The 19960-nt window shown below is 40.0% G+C and overlaps 1 protein-coding gene across 1 annotated transcript; it reads left to right on the forward strand.

Annotated features, from left to right (window-relative positions):
* Nucleotides 1-214: 214 nt before the first annotated feature.
* DDX46 (DEAD (Asp-Glu-Ala-Asp) box polypeptide 46) lies at nucleotides 215-16609 on the forward strand (the record flags this gene model as incomplete). Its single annotated transcript, XM_009071735.1, has 22 exons — nucleotides 215-400; nucleotides 725-865; nucleotides 2049-2166; nucleotides 2338-2503; nucleotides 2792-2943; nucleotides 3261-3374; nucleotides 3960-4125; nucleotides 4463-4583; nucleotides 4909-5084; nucleotides 5521-5642; nucleotides 6471-6549; nucleotides 8354-8436; nucleotides 9314-9478; nucleotides 9833-9995; nucleotides 10889-11082; nucleotides 11615-11752; nucleotides 12387-12536; nucleotides 13155-13352; nucleotides 13911-14129; nucleotides 14678-14822; nucleotides 15424-15497; nucleotides 16281-16609. Coding segments are annotated over 22 exons (3118 nt in total), but the record flags the coding sequence as incomplete, so codon positions are not given.
* Between the last annotated feature and the right edge of the window lie 3351 nt (nucleotides 16610-19960).

A 19960-nucleotide genomic window follows, 5' to 3' on the forward strand; every position in this document is an offset into this window, starting at 1 on the left:
ATTCTATGATTCTATGTTCTTTTAAATAATCCCCCTAATTTCAGCATCATGAGGAGTATATTCATCATTTCGGCAAGGTGATCACAAACATTGCGAACTTTAAAAAGCCAAAGAAATGAAGATGAAGAATTAATTTTTTTTTCTTGTTCACCTAAATATGACCAATATCCTTTAGTTGCAAACTGAGCTGTTGCTGATCTGTGTTTGCACACAGGCACTACCGGAAGCGCTCGGCGTCGCGCGGGCGCTCGGGGAGCCGATCCAGGAGTCGCTCTCCCTCGGACAAGAGGGGAAAACGTGAGGACAGACGCTCCAGGAGCAGAGACCGAGAGCGCAGGCGCGAGAGGTCACGCAGCAGGGACAAGAGAAGGTCTCGATCGCGCGACCGGAAGCGGCAAAGGTAGGAAATTGTTCCAGTCAAAGTATGAATCAGCTGAATATTGATGTTCTTCCAGGAAGCGGCAAAGGTAGGAAATCGTTCCAGTCAAAGTGTGAATCAGCTGAATATTGATGTTCTTCCCTCTGAGAAGTCACTTTGCTGATGGGTTTCACTGTGCTGAACAGGTTTGGCTTATTAAATGGTTTCTAGATGCTGGTGCTGAAGTTTGCAACTTCTTAGTGGTCCTGATGGCTGGTGGGTTCCTTTTACCACCTCTTTCTCCAGAGCAGACTGCAGTGAGACTGTGATCAGGTGCTAAGTAAATCCACTTGTGTTCCTTGGCAGGCGCTCGAGGAGCAGAGAGAGGGAGCGGAGCCGGGAGAGGAGGAGGTCCCGGAGCAGGGAGAGGAGGCGATCCCGGAGCAGGAGCAGGGGCAGACGGTCCCGATCCTCCAGCCCCAGCAAGAACAGGAAAACAGAGAACAGGTATTCTTGTGTTCTTGACTTCAGAAATGTGTGAAAGCTAACTGCAGGGCATGTTCCAGGCAACCAGCAGCAGGACAAGAGGGCACAGACTCAAGCTCTGCCAGGGGAGGGTTAGGTTGGATATTAGGAAGAGATTTTTTCCAGAGAGAGTGCTCAGGCATTGGAATGTGCTGCCCAGGGAGGTGGTGGATTCACCATCCCTGGAGGTTTTCAAGCTGAGACTGGATGTGGCACTTAGTGCCATGGTCTAGTAACCATGATAAGGTTGGACTGGATGATCTTTGACATCTCTTCCAACCAGGCTGATTCTATGATTCTATGTTCGTTTAAATATGTCTTGATGAAGGTTTCAGATACACTTGCAGACAGTGTTTATTCATGCTCTACTGTTACAGGAGTGGGAAGTCCATACCCTGTAACAGCACTCAGTACGCAGAACAAGCAGTTGATGGCACTCTAGAAAGTGTGAGAAGCTGTAATCACAGTCTTTTGGAGTGAGTGTATGCTTTGTATGAGAATAGCCCAAAGGAAAAGGCTTGATGGATTTAATTTACTAAAGTGAATTTTGCATTTATTGGCATGAGTTAGCACATACTTAGATGAATTTTTTTCTTCAAAATCAACAGCAAGTAAGGCTAATCCAATCTGTGATAATTGGCTTGTGTATTCAGTGCAGGTCTGCAGGTTACTTTTGTGTTACATAAGTAGCTTTTCCCAGGGAGAAGTGTTTTCATGTTGTTGAACCACTACCACGTGCTCAGGGGGACGTTCAGGCTGCCATGGCAAAGTGCTGGATCACTTTGCCTTTCTCTAGAAATTCCACAAACAGGAAATTTTTAGTATCTCCTTGCTAAATGCTGACTTCAGGGAGGTGTAAAATAAACTGTAGAACCACTGGGGTATCAGTTGTAAGTGTTCTGGAAATGAGGTCTGTAAAGAAATGGGAAGAACAGAGCCAAAACACATGAATCAATGGAGTGCAATAGATTCTACATTTCTGGTAGATAGAGGAAGTATTTCCATGACAGGGAAGGATTCTCTGGGAAGCAGTGTGTTTTTGTGAGGTGCTGGAAAACATAAACCTGTGCAGGGTGTTCATAGTTCTGTTTCTATCCAGCACGTGTGTATCCTCCCCTTGAGAAAGGTTATAATGTTCTAAGAAATCTTTGATCATGCCTTTCAGATCAAGATCTAAAGAAAAGACAGAGGGTGTTGAAGTTTCCAAGGAAAAGAAAAAAGACAAGGATGACAAGGAAGAAGAGAAGGACAAAGATGCTACCACCAATGCTGTGGCCACTGAGGTAGAGGCTTTTAACACTTACAAATTTAAAAGATAAAAAATTTAATCAGGAAGTTTGTGTCTGCCCACTCTCCTACAGATGGTTATGACACAATGGTTATGTTTGTTCAGAGAAGCATAGTCTAAAACCAGTGGCCATTAATTTTCATTATTTGGATGTTTTTTATCATAGAATTTTGATCAGAACAAACTAGAAGAAGAAATGAGAAAGCGAAAAGAAAGAGTGGAGAAATGGAGGGAAGAACAACGCAAGAAGGCGATGGAAAACATAGGAGAGCTGAAAAAGGAAATTGAAGAGATGAAACAAGGCAAAAAATGGAGTTTAGAAGATGATGATGGTATTTAACCTTTCATATGTAGAATACTTCTGTTCCTAATAATACTTTATTATATTATCTTTAAAGCGTTTAATTACTCTTCAGAATATTAACTGTAAAAGAACAAAGCCTAAATCTGGTCATGGTTTAAGATACGTTTTTGGTTCATCAACTGGAGAGATTAGTATGAAGAAAAATTATATAGCAGTAACACTGGACTGTAATTATTTGGGTAGACTAACAATGTGAGACATGTGAGCACTTTTGTCTTACCCTGTGTTTTATCCCCACCTTTCTTGTTCATATCAGATGATGAAGAGGAAACTGCAGAAGGAGAAAAAGAAGGGAATGAGGTTGAAGATGAGGAATTAGATCCTTTGGATGCTTATATGGAAGAAGTAAAAGAAGAGGTCAAGAAGTTCAATATGAGAAGTGTGAAAGGTGGAGGTGGGAGTGAAAAGGTAAAATCATCTATTAAGATTTCTTATTTTTAAAAGACAAAACTTTGTGTCCTAATAGCAAAATGCCTTGGAAAAAAATGGGGGAAATGCAAGAAAGCAAAAGTTAGATGCACTTAGTGCCTGTTTGCCTTCACTTTAGCTGCCTGGTGTTTTTATGAAGCTGATTTATGAAGCAATATTCTGATAGCATTTCCCTGAAGGAGATAGAAAAAAACCCAACAAATGCATTCAGAAGTACAGATATTTGATATATTGTGCACATTGTGGTTTTTTGTTTGACAGAGTAGTGAAATAATTTTTCTTAACTGTTTTTCTAGAAATCTGGACCAACTGTTACCAAGGTGGTAACCGTGGTGACAACCAAAAAGGCAGCAGTGGAGTCAGAAAAGAAGAAAGGGGAGCTCATGGAGAATGACCAAGATGCAATGGAGGTAATGGAAATGTCTTGTGTTTCTGCTTTGAAAAGGCACCTCCTGACTTTTGGGGCTGTGTGTGGGGTGCAGGCCTGAAGAGCTGTTAAGGGTTTGGCCATGTTGCTGTTCAGGAGGTTGTGGAGGGACAGCCTTTCCTGGATGTAGACTGGGTACCCTGCAGGCCCTAGAGCTTGGCCAGGCCATGCCACACTCTGTGCTTGCAGTTCCAGTGCTGGAAGTGCTTGATCCAAGCTGAGGTGAGGACTCTGTCCGAGTTGGCACTGCAGTGGGACAGAAATCTGTTGGCTGGGTGCTTTGTTTAGTGTTTGCCTCTTACTGTTTCTGTTGTCTGGCACTGGTTGTTTCTGAATGACAAGGCTGGTAGTTAGATTCATAAAGATGTGAAAGTGATGCAAAACAGGTGGAAAGTTAAGGTTTGGGAGAAACGTGAAAGAAATAGAAGGAACAACAACTGAGACTTTTCTTAACTTGAGTATTGTGTATGGGAGTAAGGAGTCCCTGTTGCTTCTGAATGAAGTTTCTCTATAAATCTCTGTTTAACATCACCCATACTAATGCACACACAAATTGTGATCTCTACAGTATTCCTCAGAAGAGGAGGAGGTTGACCTTCAGACTGCCCTGACTGGCTATCAGACCAAGCAGAGAAAGTTGCTAGAACCAGTGGATCATGGAAAGATAGAATATGAACCTTTCAGGAAAAACTTCTATGTTGAAGTACCAGAACTAGCCAAAATGACTCAAGAAGGTAAGGGCAAATGCAATCAGAACACCTAAGGTCCTGTTAAAGAAAGGAGTGGTGGGTTTCAGTGTGCAAGGGAACAGCAAACTCTTTTGGAATATAAAGAGCATCTGGAGCAAGTTGTGTAGAAAAATGTTATTGTTGATAAGGTATTATATATAAGGCTTTGAGTGGAAAATTTACCTGAGTCCTTTCCACCTACCTCCTGTGTTATGTGTTACAAACAAAAAGCTGTTTTACTGGTGCTGATAAAATTCGTGTTTCATGTTAAGACCCAAAGTATTTTGATCAAGGTAGTAGTGATGTTTCAAGGCTGACTCTGTCATCATGCAAACTGTTTCAGAGGTGAATGTGTACAGGCTGGAGTTGGAGGGAATTACAGTCAAGGGAAAAGGCTGCCCCAAACCCATCAAAACCTGGGTGCAGTGTGGTATTTCCATGAAGATTCTCACTGCCCTCAAAAAGTAAGTACTGTATGAACTGTATCCTTCTTATTTTGCTCACTGTGTTCAGTCACATGTTCTTGAGAAAAACCCTTTTCTTTGTTGCATAATGCCACATGTCCATGTTTGTAGCTGTTACAAATACAGCCATCAGAGTGTTTATCACTCAGTGTTGAATTAGTTACAGATTTGTATCATGCTCTTGCTGCTCATTTAAACCTCTCTTTTTTGAATGGCACTGATACGCATATGTAAATATGAACACGCAGAATTTTTTAGCATGACTTTGTGGTTCAGATCTGTCAAATCTTATTTTGTTTTTACATATTTTTTCCCTTTCTTGAAGACATGGCTATGAAAAGCCCACTCCCATCCAAACCCAGGCTATCCCAGCAATTATGAACGGGAGGGATCTGATTGGCATTGCCAAAACAGGAAGTGGAAAAACCATCGCGTTCCTCTTGCCCATGTTCAGACACATCATGGATCAGAGAGCCTTAGAAGAAGGAGAAGGTCCCATAGGTACAACGATTTTATTATCAAAGTCACAAATGAAATATAACCTCAAGCATGTGCTTTAGATTTATCTTCAGTCCTTCTCTTGGTTGCTGATGTCTGTTAATGAGTGACTTTCTTTCAGTTAATGATCACTCTGCTCTTTGATGGTGTTTGTGATCACTGCTGGTTCAAGAGCACTCCCATGTCCATGTGTCTGAGAGACCTCACTGCTCTTTGACCCCATCCTCATACTGTCTCAATTATCTTTTTCTTGGAGTAACATTCCTAAAAATAGGAAGTAAATTGCTGTAAACATCATTACTAAAGATCTTTTTTCTATTGTGTAAAGAGCAACTTTTCCTTCTTGCAATGTATGATGAAAATGCTTTGCTTTGCAGCTGTCATCATGACACCTAATTTCCTATCTTGCAATGTATGATGAAAATGCTCTGCTTTGCAGCTGTCATCATGACACCTACTCGTGAGTTGGCTTTGCAGATTACCAAGGAGTGCAAGAAATTCTCAAAGACACTTGGGCTTCGAGTTGTCTGTGTTTATGGGGGAACAGGAATCAGTGAACAGGTACACAGAACACAAACCTTCCTCATCGAAGAACTCTTGCACTTTATTGTTGTTACTTTTGCAGTGAATTTAGTTCCTTTCTCTCTCCCACCTATTGTTACTTTTGCGGTGAATTTAGTTCCTTTCTCTCTCCCACAAACCCAGTACATTTGTAGCCTCCATTATGGATTTTCTGTGTGATGCAAAAGCTTAAACGTTTGCATGTAACTTAGCCTTCAATATACAGTAAGTTCTGAGCTAGGATCCTTCAAAGTTTCAGACTGGTTTTATGTGTGTACTGAGCCTGGCAGTAATAAACTGTTAGTGGGATGGGATAGTTTGTGAGTTACTGAGAAGCTGTGTTTTTCTGAGAGCTCCCCTCACGATAACAAAAGGCAGAAAATGCTAACTTTGTGTTATTGTATTATCAAATATTGCATGTCAGAGTAATTTAGAGGTTAATTTCAAGGGTTACTTCACCCTTACCTCAGGGTTTATGGAAACAACAGGAATGACTGTCTATGATGGAATATCACAGATGTCACAGAATCTATGTGATATCTCTGATTAATCTATGACACAAAATGTCCCTGATAGAACACATGACATTTCTTATGGGCTCTTAACTCTATAGAAGTCATATCCCCATTATAATGACTTCAGGTGGTAGTAACTTACGTGATCAGAAGTTTCTCTTTTGGGAAGCAAAGTTTTCCAAAGACTTCAAGAAACTGCTCAGTAACATCTTTAATAACTCCCATAGTAGAACAGCTGTATCACAGTGTAGGTTGCTTTCTTGCACAATGCAAAACCTACTCTAATAGTTTGTTCATTGTGTTTCCAAATCAGATAGCTGAACTCAAAAGAGGTGCTGAAATTATTGTTTGCACACCTGGACGTATGATTGACATGTTAGCAGCTAACAATGGTGAGTAGAAATCCTTTTCCTATGGAGATTTTTTTTATATTTGTTGTGTAATTCTAACAAATTCAGAAGATCATGTATTTTGATAAATGGTCTTATGGAATTTTCTTATATCTCTTCAGGCTGCACTACCTAGTTATTGGGAATATCTAGCACTAATAGTAGGTTTAAGCATATATTAGTTTGACTCTTTTGGGGAGGACAGGAAATACTACATTCTTTGAAGAGTTTCTGAGAATGTTTGTCATAAGTAAACTTAAAATGTGCTGGTCCAAATTTTTTTACTTCAAGTCCTTTAGGTAAAGGTTATATAACAGTTGCTTATTTTGTCTGCCCATTGATCTGTTTTCTGTGTTAGTGTAGCTCAGCAGTTTCCCAGTTTTACATAAAAGCATCTGACTCTGCCTTTATCTGTTGGCTTTAAAAGACAAAGAAGCCCTCCCTGAGTACCTGTTCCAAAGTAAAGGAATTGACCTTATACCAGATACTCAGATTGATTAAACTCAGCCACTGCAGCTTTAAGAGGTTTTGTCCTAGTGTAACCATTGCATGCTTATTAGATAAAGTTTTATTATTAAATTATTCCACATCAAAACCTCTACTAAACTGTTGACATTATTTAACTTCTGTGGAAAAAGTACCTTCAAGACATATAGAACTGGGCTTCCAAGACTTAAATCGTCAAAGGTAGGTACATTAATGCTGTTCCCAAGTAATTTTACAAAGTTATTATTTGGGGATGAAAGTGTTTAGATGTTAAATAGATATGTAGATTTTAAGAAATCCTTGTTTTGTTCCTTAAGTGTGAATTCCATGTCCTAAACATGCGGCGCTAAATGTCTGTAAAATAATTGGAGGATTCAGCTACAATTTGCTGAAGCTGAGAAGACCAAATTCTACTGCAGTTTGATAGGCACAGGTCTGAGTGACAGTTTTAGAAAATGTGACAATCCTGTTCCACTCTGAGAGCATTTGACAATGTCACTGCAGAGTTGTGTGGAACTGAATGTGTTCCCATGTTTATATCGTTTAAGAGTATAATTCCTAACTCCTTGAGGTAAATCCTTCTCCTGAGAGGGAATCTCATAGCTCTTTTGGGAAGGGTGCTAATTATCCTGTCCATCCTAATGTCAAAATGTCCACAGATACAGAATTTGCTTATTTTATTTCCAGCTGTCCCAGAGCTTGGGGTGGTTCTTGATTTTAAATTCAGTAGTGTTCCTGGGTAGGTTTGAATCTTTCTCTGTGCCTTTTGCCAAAGCTGCTTACTCTGTTTTGTGCATATTGTTAGCAGTGAGCTAGAGCTAGTATGATTATCCTCAGATAGTTATTCCTAGCTCCAGGGGAGCGTTCCAGATTGTGTATGAAGGAGTTTTCTGAGGCTGCAGCAGTTAGCACTGGGCTTTGCCTTCCACACATGCGCTGTAATCTCTAATATGTTCTTTCCTAGGTGCCGCTGTCAGATACTGGCTGATGTGGCTCCTTGCTTCAGCTCAGTCTTAGTTTTATGATGTGTTTTGGCAGTTTTCTGAATTTTACAGGTTCTTCTGGCCCTATGATGGTATGCAAGAGAAGAGTTTGACACAATAAAAGGGCCTTGTGCATACTTACACATTTCCACCAATGTATGTGTGATTAAAGCGTGAACATGAAAATTCACGTTTAGTGAATTTTTTAAAAATTTAATTAATGTCTTTGTTAGAAGATAGCGAGACTATGTAACATTTAAAATATATATATATTCCTGAGGGAAACTGGATTTCCATTTGATTTTGTTTCCCATGTGTTTTTTCCTCTCCTTTCACAGGTCGGGTGACAAACCTGCGCAGAGTCACGTACGTTGTACTCGATGAAGCCGACAGAATGTTTGACATGGGCTTTGAGCCTCAGGTAATTCGTGACATGAGTGATAGTGCCACAGGATGCTGTTTCTCCCTGCAAGGACTTTCCAATGCTGTGTGATTGTTACACTGCCAGTGGCTGTTCAAAGAGATGTGCTGCATATGGACAACAGTTTAAACTCTTAATGTTTCTATTATCCTCATATCTATTATCACATTGTTACAACATCACATATTATCCTCACATCTATTAAAACTATTTTTTTATTAGTCTCACATCTAGTGGAAGGTGTCCCTGCCCATGGCAAGGGGTTGGAATTGGATGATCTTCAAGGTTCCTTCCAACCCAAACCATTCTATGGTTCTCTGTTTTGCTGTCAATAAATTCTTATCTAGCTTAGATTTTTCTCTAATATACAGGTTTCTTCACACATTTGTTCTGAATGCTTGTGGCCAGGTTGTAGCCCTGTGGAATCTCTTGATGCAGGTGTTATGTTAGTAGTCTGTTTATAAAGTCTTTGATGTTTCTTGTCAATGTCACGCAAGAGACAGGAACAGCATGTTGGGAATGTCGGTGACAAATTATTTGCTGGGAGCTTTGGACATCCAGGACTCTTTCAGTACATTATGTTGTTCTCCAAAACTAGGAAAATTGCTTTATTTGTCTCTTGAGCTGTAGGGTTTCTGCTGCATGGCCTAAGATTTCTTCTGGGCTGTTGTCAGTTTGCATATTGCCACTCGACGTCCTTTTGAATCCAGCAAGTTTTGCCTGTCTCCCAATGCCAGCAGCTCAGTCCCAAGAGGAAATGTGTCAGAATGTGTTGTATCTGTAGTGCAGACACCACCTAGCCTCAAAGCTGGTGGCTCTGTGTGTGAAGATCAGTTACAGCACCTGGATATTAACAGGGAATGTTCTCTTGGCACAGGTTATGCGCATTGTAGACAACGTCAGGCCTGACCGTCAGACTGTCATGTTCTCTGCTACTTTTCCCAGAGCTATGGAGGCCCTGGCTCGGAGGATCCTCAGTAAACCTATAGAGGTGCAGGTTGGAGGCAGAAGTGTTGTCTGTTCTGACGTGGAGCAGCACGTTGTGAGTATCATCCATCTGCCTCACTTCTCGTGTGCTTGCAAAAGATTGTTCCCAGCAATATGGAGTATAAGCCAATATACCCACAGAGCTTTGGCTTTCACAAGGTTGATGACCTTATTAAGCATAAACTCAGGGGAAATTAACACCCTAATCTGCAAATGCAACGTGATCACTGCTTTCTTTAAACGTGGTTTATGGCACTTAACTGAAAAGCAGCTTTGCCACTAGCTGTGGAAACAGCCTGAAAAAGTCACCTCCTGTTCCTGATTTTTATTTTTCTGCACCCTGAATGTGTTCAAGGACTCAAGATACAATTTATGCTCTTTCTACTTCACTTTTGTATCTTTTTTTCAGATTGTCATTGAAGAGGAGAACAAGTTTCTCAAGTTACTGGAGCTACTGGGACACTATCAGGAGAAAGGATCTGTCATCATATTTGTAGATAAACAGGAACATGCTGATGGGTTGTTGAAGGATTTGATGAGAGCCTCTTATCCTTGTTTGTCTCTGCACGGAGGTAATCTGCAAACTTCAGTACTGATATTAACTACTCCAAACTAGAACGTTGGTATTCAAGAGTTACAAATTACTAAGTTTCTGTGCAGTAGCAGTTATTGTCTCTTCCTAAGCAGGTTTTGCTGTGTAATTGGGGAGGGTAATTGTCTCTTAATTTGAAATTGACTTGATAGTTTTCTGTAACTGCTCTTCATTGCTCCCTGTGAGATGTCATCAGATGCCAAATCTTGTGTCTGTACAACAGGACTGTTACTGAGAGTTAACACCTCATGGGGAATATTGCTCACTCACTTGTAGAGTAGTGAATGCCACTAGGGAGTATTATATGATATTTTCTTTTGGGATTCCACCATAATAGCAGCTGCTGTTTTGCTTATCTGCCATCAAGTAGGAATATAACAGAATGAACAAGAGGAGAAAAATCTCTTTAGAATATTGTCCGTCCCAGAGTATCTTAAACCTTTCTCTATATAATGCTGTAAAAAAATACAGTAACCAGTAAGTACAAAACTTCTGTTCATGGCAACAATGGAAGAGGGAAAAATACTCTTGTGCTGAGGTTTCTGTTGCCTTTAGAGAACAAACAAAGCCTCCAGGTGATGTCTCTACTGAATATAAGTTGTCAAATAGAAAATCATAGTAAAGAAACTTTGAGGATCTTGGTATGGAGAAAACATCTTTTGGTAGTTGAAAAATTAAAAGTTTCATTATTGTAGGTCAGAGAGATTTATTATTCTGGCTGCTGTATTTTGCCTGTAAAAGTGTGACTCCATTGGAATTTTATTTGCTTCTGCTCTTGGCTGTTTGAAGTTGGAGGCTGTTTGGACCTGTGTACAAATTCTTTTGGCTCAAAGCAGAGCTTTATAATGAACTGATTTGTCTGGTTTCTTGCAGGTATTGATCAGTATGACAGGGACAGCATAATTAATGATTTCAAGAATGGAACCTGCAAACTTCTGGTGGCCACATCTGTAGCAGCAAGGGGCCTGGATGTCAAACAGCTGATGCTGGTGGTCAATTACAGCTGCCCCAACCACTATGAGGATTATGTGCACCGAGCAGGCCGAACCGGACGAGCTGGCAATAAAGTAGGTAGAATCAGTTCTGGTTTGGTTAGTACTGAAATGTTTTCCTTCTTTAGTGCTTGATGAAGTTGTTCCCAAGGGATACTTACAGAGGGAGTACTTTACATCCTCGGTGGGAAAAGTGTTTTCCTTTAAATGTATTTTGAATTTTAGCACTAGGAAAGTTGCAACTTACTGTTCTTCCGGTGTGTGAATGTTCTTTTAAATCCCATTTGTGACTGACAGTGTTTTTCTCTGTTGGAAATGTGCCCTACTTAATTGAGAAAATTTTAATTTTTCAGACTTTTAACCATGACAAAATTGATCGAAAGGAAAGATTTCAATATCTACCATCTTTAAGTGATTACCTGTCTGTCAGTTTCCTGGGAAATCACATTATTCATGCTACAGTTCCACTAAAGAAATTACTGCATGACTATCATGGTTACTTTCATTGACCAGAACAACAGCATCTGTGCAAGGGTCTGTCAATGGATTTAGAGATAAAGTGTCTTTAGAGCTTTTCTTTATTGTCTCCTACATTAATTTTGACCAGGGGTATGCATATACCTTCATTACTGAGGATCAGGCACGGTATGCTGGTGATATCATTAAGGCTTTGGAATTGTCTGGGAATCCAATCCCTACTGATTTGGAGAAGCTCTGGGCTGACTTCAAAGACCAGCAGAAGGCTGTAAGTAATTCTCTGTTCTGCTGTGAGCTCTGCTCTGGGTTTAATGCCTGTGTACACGTGGGTGCAGTTGTGCAGCATAGTGGGTCACCTCCCTGGGAACACATGTGCTTAGCTGAGTGTGTGTCTGCAGGATTGGTCTTTACTGTATTTACAGGACTGTCCTTGAGAATTGAAATATTGCCATCTGCTGTGTGCCAGAGAAATGCCCATGGTGCCAAGGGGCACCTGTGCTTCTATCAGAATTCACACCCAAGATAATGAAGTTCTCTCACAGAATTTGTGTCATTGTTTCTAGAGCTGTTGCCATCAGAGGATCTCCCTCGTGCTGGGAAGAGTGACTGAAGTTTTTCTGATGTAAAAACTGATGTTTTGTGGGGTTTTTTTTACTGCATTTGAAAATAATTTTAAATGTGTACTTACAAAAAATCCCAGTAGGGATTGTCCATGTCTGCTGAGCCAACATAGCTGTTTTATTACACTTGGTGGTAAAATACAGTTTTTAAATCTGAAGAGTTTTCTGAGTGTGCTAGGATTTGCTTTTTAAAAAGCTTCGAAGTTTTTTGTATAATCTTTATGACTATCAGAACTGGGATTTTAAACTTCTAAGTATGAAAATACATGTTTTTGTTTTCAGGAGGGAAAGCTGATTAAAAAGAGCAGTGGATTCTCTGGCAAAGGTTTTAAATTTGATGAAACAGAACAGGCTTTGGCTAATGAAAGAAAGAAGCTACAAAAAGCAGCTCTTGGCTTGCAAGATTCAGATGATGAAGATACAGCTGTTGATGTAAGCAAATAGGATTTAAGTTACTTAAGAATTTTGAATGCCTTTTTTTCCCCAGTAGTTTACATAACACATTGCAGAATGCACAGATTGCTGTTACTGTGACCTGTTACTGACTTAATTAGTTAATTTCTGTGAGTAGATGCATATGTGCTCTTTGATATAAAAGAGATAGAGCTATGAAGATCTTCAAAGTCTCTCTCTGGCTTACCTAGTATTTTACACTTAATACGTGCAGTTATGTAAATGTCACATCAATTATTCTATTTGTGATATTAATCTTGTGTAAATGTGAGAAAATTGCCCTCAGTTGCAAACACTTCTTTAAAACACTGCAAACACAAAAATTCATAGTAGCCTTTTCTATTTCTAGATCTTGTTAGATAGGTTCCTTTCTTAATGTTTGTTAGACTCCTTTTTGTGACTGTGTTCAGATTTTTTCCTGACTATTGGGTAATCTGTTCCTTTTGTCAAGTTGTAGTTCTGGACACGCTTCTACCATTTGTACAAGATTAATGTCTTTAAAAGCATGTAAAGTAAATGTCTCTTAGTGTTTTCTTTCTTTAGGATAAGATTCTATAGTGGCTAATGCAGTGTTCTAATAAGTGTTATTTTCTTTAGATCGATGAACAAATCGAAAGCATGTTCAATTCAAAGAAAAGAGTAAAAGACATGGCAGCACCAGGAACATCAAATGCTCCTACACCATCAGCTGGGAATGCAGAGAAATTGGAAATTGCTAAAAGATTGGCTCTGAGAATCAATGCCCAGAAGAATCTTGGAGCGGAGGCACAAGTGATGGTTCCCTTCCATTTCAAGGTCAGGCTCTGTACAGACCAATCTTTTTAGTAAAGGTTGTTCAGTTCTTTGTTCTGTGGCTGCCATTTTATTTAGTGCTTCTGCACACTAGTAACTGCATTATTTATCTGATTTGTGCTGGGCTAACTCAGAAGTTACAGGATTTGTAATTGAGCTAATATGATTATTAAGGCTTAATACAGAACTGCAAATGCTTTGTCTGCCCTGGTAAAGAGCTCATTCCTTCCTGGTGACATTACACAGTTAGGTTTTGTCAGCTTTGGCAGAGCTGCAGAACATCTTTCTTCACTGAAGTGTGTGCTGTACAATGCATTTGATTGAGGTTAATATGTTCTGGAATGTCCAAAGATATTTGAAGCTGAAGATACAAAAGACCAGTAAGATCTTTTCTATGCAGGTGTGAGGGGAGTTACTGAGAGGAAGAAGAGCAGAAGTCTGGAGAGTGTATTTGTTATTTAGACAATTATATTACATAGGGAGTGTTAATGGAACCGTAGCTGGTTTATACAGGAGTTGTTTTGGCTCCCTTGTTCTGAAGTTGGGCCTGTGTTTTTACAGGATGTGATGCAGCAGGCTACAAATGCTATCCTGAGAGGAGGCACAATTCAGGCTCCTACTGTGTCTGCCAAGACCATTGCAGAGCAACTGGCTGAAAAAATCAATGCCAAGCTCAATTACGTACCCATAGAGAAGCAGGAGGAAGAGAAACAGGATGGAGGACAAAATGAATCCTTCAAGAGATACGAAGAAGAACTAGAGATCAATGACTTCCCACAGGCAAGTAACCATTTTGCTATAATCAAGTGTAAATGACCATAATTTAACAAACCCTCTCTTCACAGCTCACATTTTGATTACACCAATAAAATATTTTATATTTATCTCTGGTCATATCTAATTGAAATTACTATATTGTCTGGGATTGCTTCTCAGCTTATAAGATATATATATATATATATACAATGCTTTGGGTGTATTTGACAGAGTATCAGAAAAATAAACATTCCTTATCAGGCAAAAGTCTTTTCACCCTCTGCCACTGGCATGCCAATCTCTGCCCCTGTCTGGTGCTTTTTGCAAAGGCCTTGCTGCTATGACTGATACAGCTCTTAGTGCTTTTTTCAGTTCTTGAGTATTTCTGCCATTCAGAATATTTCTGTTCTAATCCACCTCATCTGTTACTCTGAGGATTTATATTTCACAGTATCGAGCACAAATCCTTGTATTTATCTTTGAGATTCTGCCCAGGTTGGCGGGATTGACAGATTACCACTTTGGGTGGTGCCTTTCTCCTTGTTGATCCTCCCATATCCTTTACCTTGCAGACTGCCAGATGGAAAGTTACCTCCAAAGAAGCACTGCAGAGAATCAGTGAATATTCTGAGGCTGCTATTACAATCAGAGGAACTTACTTCCCTCCAGGCAAAGAACCCAAGGAAGGAGAGCGGAAGATTTATTTGGCTATAGAAAGTATGAATTTGTTTTATCAATGTTGCCATTGAAGCTGTGAGTGTAGTTCTGTAACTGGACATGGAATCTCTGGAGTCAGTGTTTGGATGCTGTTACAGACCCACTGTAGTTACTTTGCAATTATCTGAAACCCTCTTGTTTCTGTTCAACACTTTGTCAAGTAATCCATGGGGATCACAGAGATGCTTCTCCTCACCAGCAGCAAACATGTGTGGAATCAGTTTGGAGGAGAGGGAAAGAAAAGAGAAAAAAATAGGATAAGCACAAAGAAGTTCTGTGCCAGTGTGAGATAAGGGAGAAAACAGAATTCTGTGGGTTTAGGCTGTTAAAGGTATAAGAAATTGCATCAACTGCTGCAACAAATATTTTGCAAATGTTAGGATGGTTGAGCAGAGGTTTTCTCAAAGAAACCTCTAATCCTGAGTGTTTCTGACCAGGATCATTTATGACTGGTTTAAGTATCTCAGACAGTCTAGCTGTGGCAGACTGTGCAATACTAGAGTGTTCTTAAGTTCTACAATGCTTCTGGGAATTAACACTGCTGTGTTCATTCTGTAGCTTCACATGCAGAAAGTGTTTATAATATGTATTTTGTCTCCAGGTGCCAATGAACTGGCTGTACAGAAAGCAAAGGCAGAAATCACACGACTTATTAAAGAGGAGCTCATCAGATTGGTGAGTGCAATATCCATAATGCAGAGGGAAAGTGCCTTAATTTACACTTGATGAGATTGACTTCTGCAAACATTCACAATCTGGCAGATGTTTTTATGCCTATCAGGGACTGGGACCTATAGAGCTCAAAAAACCTCAAAACCAGCCTAAAAATACATAACACTGTTTGATCAGCCCAAACACAGCTGTTATCCAGCCAGTAGATGGAGATAACACATTGACAGAGCCTTTTGAATGAAGACCCCTCAAAGAGCTGGGTCCCAATAAATTTCCTAATTTCAGCTCCATCAGGCAGGGCAGAGGAGAATTATTCCTCTATGGAGACTTTATCACCCTCTCCAGCTCCCTGACAGGAGGTTGGAGTCAGGTGGGGGTTGGTCTCTTCTCCCAGGCAACCAGCAGCAGGACAAGAGGGCACAGACTCAAGCTCTGCCAGGGGAGGGTTAGGTTGGATATTAGGAATAGATTTTTTTACAGAGAGAGTGATCAGACATTGGAATGTGCTGCCCAGGGAGGTGGTGGATTCCCCATCCCTGGAGGTTTTCAAGCTGAGACTGGATGTGGCACTTAGTGCCATGGACTAGTAACCACAGTAGGGTTGGACTCGATGATCTTGGAGGTCTTTTCCAACCTGGTTGATTCTGTGTTCTAACATTTTATACATGTTGAGAGATCTGTTTAGCTTTGCAGCACACCCAGCTAATAATCCAATGAGGTTTTATTACCATTCATTTTTCTCCATTTTTCACTTTTAACCGTGATTATCCTCTCCTTTCATTGCAGCAAAATTCTTACCAACCAACCAACAAAGGAAGATACAAAGTTCTATGAGTGTCTGGAGCTGTGTCTGCCAGCAGCTGGTGCGTGAAACGTTGTGGCTTCTATTGTTTTTGCTGTTTACATTTGCTTGTTGTAAATTAAGAGGTTTTTTTATTTTGTCTTGCGGACATTTTTTAACAGAAAATTGATACCTGCTGAAACATCTTAATTCTCTCCACTAAAGTTATCAGTCTTAAAGCAGCCCAGTTTTGGCGGAGCATGAGTTAATTTAAAAGTGCAGTTTATATCCTTTTCATCATAAAGAATATAAAATAAACAGATTTTAATTTTTTCTGACAGATTATACTGTTACGTAAATTAAACAATGTTGGGATATGTGTTGGGAATTGTTAGAATGTACCTGCTTCATATTGTTGGGATGGTTCTCACCATATCAATTTCTACTGGAAAAATGATAAAACACCAAAATAAAGGTGGGATTCTTCTCCTGATCCATAGCATCTCTCTGACTGGTTCCACACACATTGGTTCCCTGTACCAACCTTTCCTTTCCCCTAAGGTCAGAGAGTCTTGCAATGATCAGAGTAGAGAATTTTATCCAGAAATAGCTGAGGTCTAGTTTTAAGATCTTTTCATGTCCCACTGTGTCTTTCTCATACAAGTAATAGAATAACTCTTTGGGTTTTTTGTAAAGTGAACTATTTTGTAGTATGACAGTAGCTTTCCTGGTTTTTTCTAACCATCAGAATTTTAGGATTTGATTTTTTTTTTCCTCGTTCTGTGACATAAGAATGAAAGCCTGGTTTGGTTCAAGAAGAAATGCACAGGGAAAAAAACCCCAGAAACCTCTTTTGTATTGAAATACAACTTTGTCACTTTTTTATAGTGTTCTTATATATACATGTGATTATTCCCCCAGGATTGTTGTCTGTATTGCTGTTAGGACATGGCTTTGAGTAAAAATAATGATATTTATGAGTGAGTTCCACAAATATTGACTATCATTGCAGTCAATAAGCTACTGGGACAGGCAAGGCCTTTCTTTTTGAGGTCTCATCCCCATATCCATTAGTATTCATGATGGACACTACTCCCAAGCATTTAACTCTCCTATCTACTTGTCTGGAGCCAAAGTGGTAGCAATTGGAATTGTCTTTCTAGCAGCTGCAAGACTTTGGAGATGACTTTCAAAAGTCCTTTTGTAGAAAGCTTTTCTTCCCTGACACAATGAGAAGAAATGTGTCATTTTAAACCAGCTGTGTATATACTGCTTTAACCCTGGTGAGGATAAATCATACAACCTGCATCATGGCTGTAGAAATTCACAACTTCTCTTTCCAAGCTTCAGGTAATTGAAGTGACTCTTTCTGTCTGTTGCTCTGTCAGTGTACCTGATTTGCAATACAGGAAAGGAATGATGAGAACAGCTGAACAGTCTGCATTTAGGATAAGAACACCCCTAATGTAGTACTTGCCAATATTAATACATGGAGTGGGACAAAGAGAAGCAGCACACGCAGGAACACTTCTCAAAACTTAAAATCTCAAGCTAAAGGCATGTGATTCCCTTTAAATACATCAGGTTTTCCTGCCCTTGAGAACTGGGGCTTGGTGTGTTTTGTACAACGTGTTCATTGAATTGTCTAACCTTTGGACAGTGTCCCTTCCCAGGAGAGTGACAGATTTTGATGTATTTATTGAAGAGCACTTTCAAGTTTTGATAGCCTGACACTTCTTTAAAGATCTTGGTTCAAAATGTTCATGCATCTATTGATATCTCCTAAAAAAAGGCATGATGGAGACATTTTTGTTGGATTTCAGAGATGCAATGATGTATAATCTTTGATTTCCTGGGTTTTTTAAATGCAATGTCAATATTCCTATGTTTTTTAAATTCCAGCAAAAATAAAAATAATTTCAATGTATATTTTTCAGAAACTGTCTTTCTGAACAGCTCATGTTTTCTGCACTTGCACTGCTTCTCTGGTGTTTTCCTGTGACAGTTATCCTCAGACTGTTTGGAGCAGGGTGATGTGAACAGCAGCCTGTGCTTTTGTTTTTCTGCTGGAAATGCAGTGGGATACAGCTCAGACTCAGTTAAAATCACAGTGAAGGTGTTTGGATACATGAAAACAGCAGCAAAATACATATAAGCTGGAGGAAAAGAAACTCTCAAGGAATACACAAGTTAAAAATAGTGGAAACAAGATGAGAATAAAAGTTGGGAGAAGATGAAACAAGTAATGTGTGAGGAAAAAGTATTCACAGCAAGATAAAAAAATGCATGCAATCACAGTTCAGAATCTTATCCCCCTGAACTGTATGGCCCAGTGTTGCCACCCTTTGTTTGATTAAGCAGGCAGCTAAAGGACTGCTTTACATGCAGTAAAAAATTTTAGCTTTTATGCTGCAAAAATTGCAACCAAAAGGTAACGAGTGTTGATCACAGCCTGGTGCTTTGTGTGGCTGTTCCCTGGGCTGACTGCTTGAGTTGCACTGCTTTAATTGCACCAGTAAATCTATTCAATGTGCATTTGGCTGCTAATTGACTAAAAGATTCTGAGGCTCAAAGTGCCATCTGCAGGGGCTTTTCCAACTCACGTCCTCCAAGTGGAAGACCAGAAAAATAAAGATTTTTGGGTTTTTTTTTAAGCAAAGTTTTGCTGAAATCTTGCAGTTGTAACAGCCAAATGTACAAAACCTCAGACTGTTTGGAGTAGGGTGATGTGAACAGCAGCCTGTGCTTTTGTTTTTCTGCTGGAAATGCAATGGGATACAGTTCAGAATCAGTTGAAGTCACAGTGGCTGGAATTGGCATCTTTCTGAAATAAGAAAGAGAATGCTGGACTCACGGGGGGAAAAAGAGAGCATTTTGGTGTTTCAGTCCTTCAGGCATGTTTGTAGCTCTAAGAAATGGTGGTTACTTCAGCAGAACTAGTGGCAGGGTCAGACAGGTACCTGTGTCTGGGCATGGAGCCAGAATTGGTTTTCATCTTCTGCCATGGACACACATCCTGTCGATGGTGTGTTGCTGAAAACCTCGTTGACAGAAGCTTAACTGCCTAAAGTCAGTGGTGAGGTGTTTCTCAGGGTGAGCACTGGAGTAGAAGCAGTGAGCTCCTGGTGCCAGTCGTGCGTGGCCCCTTGGCTTCCCCTGTACCAAGCGCCAGGCCCTGGGTGTGCTCTGAACTCCTCACGTGGTGCTCCAGGAATGCACTTTCCTTTGATTATTTTTCTTGACCCAGATCTCTTCCAAATATGGTCTCAGCTTAAACAAGTTTGTGTTCTTAGAGCTTGGGCGTTTGCAGAGTAAATTCTGACTTCCAGCTAATGCTGGTGGTACGGGGGAGCGGAGGAGGAGAGCAACCTAAAAATGCAAAGATAAAAGGGGCACAGCTGGACTCAAATTTGTCCCAAAATGTACATTTTGTACAATGTTTATACAATGCTAGGCAGGAAGATTTGTTTTCATAGTTTTAGCTACAGTGGAAACAATTGCTTTTAAATAAATGACCATTAGGCTGAGTGATTGCCACCCAAACATTGCTTCTCTGAGGCTTCTCGTCTAAAACAGACTTAAATATTTTTCTTTAGTCGAATTGAGAGATACAGAATTGTCAAGCTGACCAGCATAAGCAGAGGTAAATTAATTAGCATCTTGGAACAAGGTCGTTCTAGTGAGC

Source organism: Acanthisitta chloris, unplaced genomic scaffold, assembly GCF_000695815.1.
Source record: "Acanthisitta chloris isolate BGI_N310 unplaced genomic scaffold, ASM69581v1 scaffold7163, whole genome shotgun sequence".
Classification (NCBI taxonomy): Eukaryota; Metazoa; Chordata; class Aves; order Passeriformes; family Acanthisittidae; genus Acanthisitta; species Acanthisitta chloris.